Source organism: Apis dorsata, unplaced genomic scaffold (assembly GCF_000469605.1).
Source record: "Apis dorsata unplaced genomic scaffold, Apis dorsata 1.3 scaffold_527, whole genome shotgun sequence".
In the NCBI taxonomy this organism is placed as follows: domain Eukaryota; kingdom Metazoa; phylum Arthropoda; class Insecta; order Hymenoptera; family Apidae; genus Apis; species Apis dorsata.
Window position 1 is genome coordinate 424,472 of NW_006263750.1, and position 7,483 is coordinate 431,954.

Sequence of the window (7,483 nt, forward strand, 5' to 3'; positions counted from 1 at the left end):
AAATGAAATTTCTGAGTGTAAAAATTTTTTCACAAGGATACGTATCCGTTTATTAAATTCGAAAGAATCTATTTATCTCTTTTCAAAATGCGCTCTAAGTATCAAGTATCAAAAGAAAGCGAAACGAACAATCCTTTTATCTCGCTTGCAAAAGATAAAAACCCTGGTGAGGAGGGGAAGATTAAAGGGATAAATCTGCGTTAAAGCAGCCTTTAAATAGACTTTCATATATTATTTTTTTTTCTTCTTTTCTTTTTTGGAACGAGGGTCTTAAAAGGACGTAAATAGCATTTTTCGAGTCAATAATTTAAATCCGAGATCACGCCTGCGTCTGACACCTATTGTTGACTTTTACTTAAAAATCTAAATTTTTTTTTTTTTTTTTTTTGTTTGAAGAACACAGAGAACACGTAACGCAGAATAAATGACAAGATTTTTAATTTGAAAAATTGATGAAGAGTCGTAACAAAATTTTCCGGCTATAAAAACACGGATTTCACGTTTCCCATCTGAGGAAAAAAATTCACTTGCATCGCGTTTCCGTTGAATTCTTCGTTTATAAGTACTATATATCGACATTTGTAAAAAATATATACATATATATGTATATAAAAAAAAGAAAAAAAGGAGAAAAAACTATATGAAAAATAGTGGTGGGGAAAAAAGTGAAACTAATAATAGAAAAAAAAAAAAAAAAAAAAAAAAAAAAAAAAAAAAAAAAGAAAATAAAAGACACTCGCGTTTCGTTGCCGCAAACAAATCAGTATGATTGAATGAAGTCAATTTACTTCGGTGCATCGCGATTTCCTCTCTCTCGCCCCCCGCACACTTTTTTTTTTTTTTCTTTTTTTTGTTTTTTCCAATTCGAACGCTTTTCTCGTTTCACCCACGTTTCACGTGCGACCTGTAACCGGTATATATATACAGCTTGCACAACCGGCGTTTTTGATTTCGCCTACTTTGCAAACGTTTGCCAGGTCATCCGGAAGACAGAATGTAAACCGAATGTATACATCGAATCTGTGCATGTTGTGTACGCCTATATACATATATTCGAGCGAGTTTTTTAACCCCAACCACCCAACTCATAGCTGCACGCTTTTGTTGGCGTGCAAACAGTTCGATGGCGAAAAGATCGAAGTTTATTTTATTGTTATTTTTTTTTTTTTTTTCCTCCCTCAACGAGTCATATTTACCGTAACGTATCGTGATATTGCAAATAGACTGCGTCGATCGATATTCAATGTCGTTTCGTCTAATGATGTTTGAAGAAAATTACCATTGAAACGGGAAAAAAAAAAAATTTTTTTTTTAAATTGCATTTTTATCTTTTGAATATTCATACGTGAGTTCGTTTATTGCTTGAAAATATAAAAAAGATATACACCCAGTTTAAAAGACACGTGTTTAAAGAATTTGAAAGTTCGAGTTCGAAAAGTGATTAATTATTTGAAAATAATTCTTCTTATTACCTTAGAATTTATTCTAATAGTTTATTTTTTATTCGAATTTTTTTATACCATAGGAAAGTGTATCGCAGTCAAACTCGAAGGGGAGGCTGCTGGAAATGAAATTTGACAAATATCACGACGTGGCACAACCTTTCAGAGAAGGAGAAAGAAAGGAAGTGGCAAGGCATTTATGCAGCAGCTTGTCGAAGAATCGCGTGTTGCTGGAGAAATATATTTCCCAGCCTGACTCTGGAAGAGGTAGCGTGAATGTGATAGCTGTAGAATGTTCTTGAGACGAAGTTATGGTCCGCTTAAGAAAGCAATAAACCATATATTTTTCCATATCCTATTTCTATGAAGCGTGATTTGTGTTACTTCAACATCCCCATAAACTTTCTCCTTCCGATACATTTTTCGCGATACGTTTTCGCTTATAAAATATTTATTAATTCTATTTTCTTACTCTCCTTTTCCATTCCTCTTTTACGAAAAACTACCATCACTGTAGAAGTAGAATAGATCTTCATCGAACGAGTGAAAACATATTTCTCTCAATAGACTTTTTTCTTTTCTTAATAGATTTGTTTTTTTCACTCTTTCGAGAAAAAAATCACACATTCGGACGGGGAGAAATGTCCAAGCAACCGGTTTAGATATATCCATTGTCTGGCACAGACAAATCACCCAGCGAGAGGATCGCATACGTAAATACTCACGATTGATCTGTTTGTCAATCGGTGGACGGTTCGTTTTTTTCTTCCGATTACTTTACACGTTTCTCACGTTTCTCGATACCTCAGAGTATCAGAATCGAAATATCACTTTCCCCCCGATCTTCCTCCTCTTGGATGATTTCTTCCTTCTTCTCGAGGATTAAATCGAAAGAAGCGAGTTGAAGACAAGAGGAAGGCAAAAAAAAACTGGAGAAGTGGCGAAATCGAATCGATTGATCGGTCAAGCGACATTTCCCTTCATTCTTCCTTTCCCTCTTACCCCCTTAGTTCTCGCCTGGACAGTCTCTTTTTTCCCTCCTCCACCCTCCACCCACATCCAAACCTCAATAAAGCCATCCACCGCGCGACGGTTGCCGAAAAAAAAAAAAAGAAAGAAAGAAAGAGAAGGAAGGAAGAAAAAAGGAAGAAGGGGTGAATTCATCCGATGGGCGGAGTCACGTCGACGTCCGGAATCGTACGTCTCGCGCATATGGAAGGGACCAAGCTTTCTCCCAGGGATAATCGAGAATCGTTGTCGTCTCTCGTTATATACGTGGACCAACATTCCCTTACTACGCGAGGGTAGAAAGGAGGAAAGAGAGGGAGGAAAGAGCTTTCTTCCCTCTCCCCCTCTTAGACCATCGTTGCTTTTACCACCGCGAAACGGATTCATCCAGGTCTCTCCATCCCTCTTATTGCTACTCTGTCACCGCTAAAACGACCGGGTCTACTTTTCACGTTCCCGTTCATTCCACGGACGACGGCCGACGGTTCTCCCATCGATACAAACCCGAGAGAGGCATGCCGGGTTGTAAAGGAAACCTTAAATCCACTCCTTGGAAACGTATGACGGGAAATAGCTCGATGCACACGTGCATCGTCCGCGCGAATAATACACGCCGGTTCAGCCTCCATTTTATCGGTACTTCTTCTTCTTCTTCTTCTTCTTCTTCCACTTCGTCTTTTTCTTTTTCTTGCCTGCGCTTCGAGAGATATCCATTGGTGGGGCAGCTTCTTTATTCCTCGAGAGGAGAAATTATCGTTGATATTTCTCGTTTTTTTCTCTTTCTTTTGTTGTGTGTCGAGCAATGTACAACGGGAGGGAGAATGGATAGAAGATTTTCAGGATAGGGAACGAGAAGGGAAGGAATTTTTCGTTTCGAGAAAAACTGAAATTAATTTTTTTTTTTCTTGAAAACGAATTATTCTTATAATAGTAACTCGTAATCTGCAACTAATCGTCGCGGAATTACTTTTTAACTTTGAACTCGTATAATTTACAATTTGTAATTTACGAGTAATAGAGATTTAACGATCGAGCGATTGGAAATTCGTATGAATTTTACTCCAATTACCACTATATCGCGTTTTTCAACCCTTTTCTCTTAAATGAACTCGATGCTCTTTTCTTTTCTTTTTTTTTTTACGTTCAATACGACCAACATCGAATTAAGCTTCTTCCACCGAGGATCGACCCCGCACCCCTTCGTCGAAGGCTATTTCGTCGCGGAATGGACGCACATTCGTCACGCTGTTCCCGGGAAATAGGGTGTCGTATAAAAAAGAAAAAAAAAAGGTGAACGAGGACGTCGTAAAAATGTGACATCGATGTAACCAGGAAGTCGCAATATATACATATATATATATATATATACTCCCTTCTCCTCCTCTTCCTTTTTCTCCCATCCTTTTCTTTTTTTCATCATTTTTTAACCACGTCAAACGATTCTTTTTTTTTTTCTCCTCCCACTCACGTCATTTTTTAATCGCGTCAAACGAGATCCCCTCCCCGCTTTCATCACTTTGATTTCGCGGAGGGAAGGAGGGGAAAGTTCAATCGAACGCGGTGTTAATAATCTGTCCTGTATCGATCGAACGATGCCGGGTGGCGTAAGGCTCAATTTCGGTCTCCATAAATTATTCATTGTTCCCGTAGCCGTGGCGCGATGCTCCATGCAAGTAATACGTACACAACACGCGCCCTGCACAGAAGATTAATTGGCTGTCGGGAATCCTTCGATTAAAATCACGTATCGTAACTTCTAAGACTACTTTGTCGTTGAATCCGTCGTTTACCCAGATATTTATTCAACCACTTATGCGGGGGATGATCGAATTTATATTTCTAACTAAATTCGTTGGAAATTTTCACTTCGACCACGATGATATATTTATATCGAATATACGTAATCGAGGCTTCTTACATTTTTGTTTATTATCATTGCGGGAAGATTAAGCGATACGTTGAACACCTGGTGTCCGGAGATAAGGTCTCTCGACAAAATTCGTCGTAACGAGCAATTCCAGTTATTATTATTATACAGACTCCGCGAATGCGAAACGCCGCGGTTGCGGAATTTACGTTAATGCGTTTGGTGAGTGTTGCACACGGGGAAGCATTATCTAATTAGAGTCATTCGCGCGGCAGTTTCCAAAATATTCCTGTCAATTTAGGAACGCGCAATTTCGCATCGATATTCAAACAATCAGCCAAGTATTAATAAAAAGGTCGCTTAATATATGTATCTTCCTCTCCCCCAATTTTTTTCGATGATATAAAAACACGGTTGTTTAAAAGATTCATTTCAATGGTCTCGATGGATCAATTTTACCCATTCAACACGCTCGTTCAACGTTTGATCGTATATTGCTTTTTTTTCTTCCTTTCCATATTATTTACACATCTATAGTTGAAAAATTCGAAATTCCATTACTGTTCCAAAAAAAAAAAAGGGAAAAAAGGAAACAAAAAAGAATTCTAATTTTCTCATAAAATTACAACACCGAAACGTTAAAATTTTATGCAAATCAACCGATTAGAATTGCAAACGAAATGTTACGTTATTTCAATTTAATGGGTAAAACACCCTTTCGCTTCACACCTATGTAAATTTTCCGTTCCGTAAATGACGAATACAAACGATAATGTTTTTCACCGGCCCGATAACCCATTAAAACGTCGTATTAAGAAAGTTGGCGCAACGAATGGTGGTATCCGACGAGGGGGTAGGGTGCAGTCGTTAACGCTTCCGGCCTCGATCAGTCTAAATTCTCCACGGATCCTAAACTGTCTTTATTCGGTTAAGCCCGGACGGTGGCGCACTTAAGCTCGCATAATTTTCGTTCTAACTAGGCAGAAATTACGCCTCTTCTCTGTTTGCGCAAGGAAATTCGTGCATCCCCTCCAACCACCCCCTATCGCCCCCTATCCTCGAACCCTTCCCCCCCTTGCCGAGTAGTATCTACGACCTCGTTCCTTTCCTCGACCGTTTCGGAATTAACGTCGAGTGCAAAGGTTCCACGGACACCGAGGGCACTCGAGAGAGAGCCTTCCTCGCATTTTCTCCCCGGATTTCAACGGTGGAAAAAGAATACCCTTGCCGAGAGACGCCTCTGTCAAGGAAACCTTCCTCCTCGCTCGCTGTGAATCTTGGATCTCTGCAGGGCAAGATGGAAGATAGTGGTACGTACAATTTTACGATTCGCGATAAGCGAATGGTCCGCGTTCGAATTCTAAAATTGGACCCTTTCTTTCTTTCTTTCTTTCCTTTCTTCTTTCTTTCTTTAATTCTTCGCTCGAGTCGAACGGGCAAAGATGGAACTCGACGAGATACTTCCATAGTACAGACGATCTGCATTTCCTAGAATTGGATTCTTTTTCTTTCCCTCCCCCTTTCTCTTTCACCTCTTCGAATTCCTTCTTCGAGATACGAGTCTCTCCCTTCTTCGACGAGTTTTCCCCAGTTTGATTTCCGGCCCCGCCGTTTAATTTCCACCAGGCCGTAGGATTGGTTTTGCGCGAAAGTTCGGTCGGGACAGGGTTGAAAATCGATGAGTTGAGCGCGTTTGAACCGCAGCTTTCTACCTATTACCGGCGAAAATGAACTCGCTAATGATACAATCGCATAATATCCTGCAGCTAGATAAAGTTATCGGTATAACGAACCCACTGTGCGCCACTCCCTCCCTCCTGCTGGATCAATGTTTGATCCAACCAGCCAGGACAGTTTGGCGTTACTTCGTTCGATCAACCCTCGTTTCCTCGATATCGCTTCCGACGAGACGAATTTACCTATCGCCGTAATTCCGACGTGTTGCTCTCCTCGATCGCTCCCCTCCTCTCCTGATCGACTTATGATTTCGCGGCCCGAGTTTGCGTTGATCATTAGAGACGTGTGGAGTACGGGGAGAGGATGGTCCAATTGGATAGATGGAAAGTTTCTCGAAATTTTCTCCAAATTCTCCCATATCGAGTTGAAATTTAATCGTGTTTAATTTTGTGTTTAAAATTATTTCAGTATTTTTAGTGATATATTTATTATTTAATTTTGCTATGAAGTAATTAGTCAAGATTGATTAGTTATTTCCAAATATTATATATATTGAATTGAAACGTGGACGAACTATTCTAACGATATCTTTTATATAACAATATCACAAGGTACCTATTAATCCAAATTTACTTTGTACATTAACAATCAAGAAAAATTACGCAACAATGGAAGAGCAGATTGTTCAATATATCGTATAAATAGAATGGAAGAAGATAGAGAAGGAAAGAAAAGAGAGAGAGGAGTATTCACTTACCGGTGTTGTTCTTCGATTCTCCGCCTCTTACCGGCCAACCAACGGACACGCTCGCCTTCGACGAGAAACTGAAGTACGCGAGGAATTGGGACCTCGTCGTGCTCTCGTTTATCCTGTAGCAAAACATAAATACTTACTCACCTCGGTTCACGGAATTCTGCGCGTCGAAGCAATAAGAGGAAACCGTGATAAATATTATGAGCCGAGTTATTCCTCTGTATTTACGCTTGATACTCACGGCATACGCTGGGGAAATTTACGAATTCTTCGTGAATGATGCAGAAGGAGGCGGCGGCCGGCCGTGGAACAATGGCCGTGAAACAATTTTTTACCGATTCGCGTGCACTCGTTCCTTTTCAAACGCGTGGAATTTTCACGAGGGTAAAAAATAAATTAGAAAAATATATATATATATATGTAAAACGTAGATTTTGTTGAAAAATATTTAAAATAAAAATAAGAATTTTTGAACAGTCGAGTTACAACTCGGTTCATCGTCAAATTTCAAATACTACTTGTTCGACCACACTCGAGTGGTGGGCTGCTATCCACGGTCGGCTCGAGCCTACGAATTTGCAATTTGTACTGAGGAGGGGAGGGGAGGAAATGTGCTTAACCTTATTACGGTTAATACACTTGCGCTTTTGAAATGGTACTCCGTTTGTAACCGGTTGCACGAGAGAATAATTCTACGAAATGAAAAAGTAAGTTGAAAAAAAAAAAAAAAAAAAA

At 39.5% G+C, this 7,483-nt stretch overlaps 1 protein-coding gene across 5 annotated transcripts in view; it reads right to left on the reverse strand.

Moving 5' to 3' along the window:
* LOC102680309 overlaps positions 1 to 7,483 on the reverse strand; it is a 199,394-nt gene that overhangs the window by 80,315 nt on the left and 111,596 nt on the right. For all 5 annotated transcript variants that reach the window (XM_006620756.2, XM_006620755.2, XM_006620757.2 and 2 more), the window contains one exon: positions 6,752 to 6,864. In XM_006620756.2, the coding sequence (XP_006620819.1) occupies positions 6,752 to 6,864 (113 nt within the window). The remainder of the gene's footprint in view (positions 1 to 6,751; positions 6,865 to 7,483) is intronic.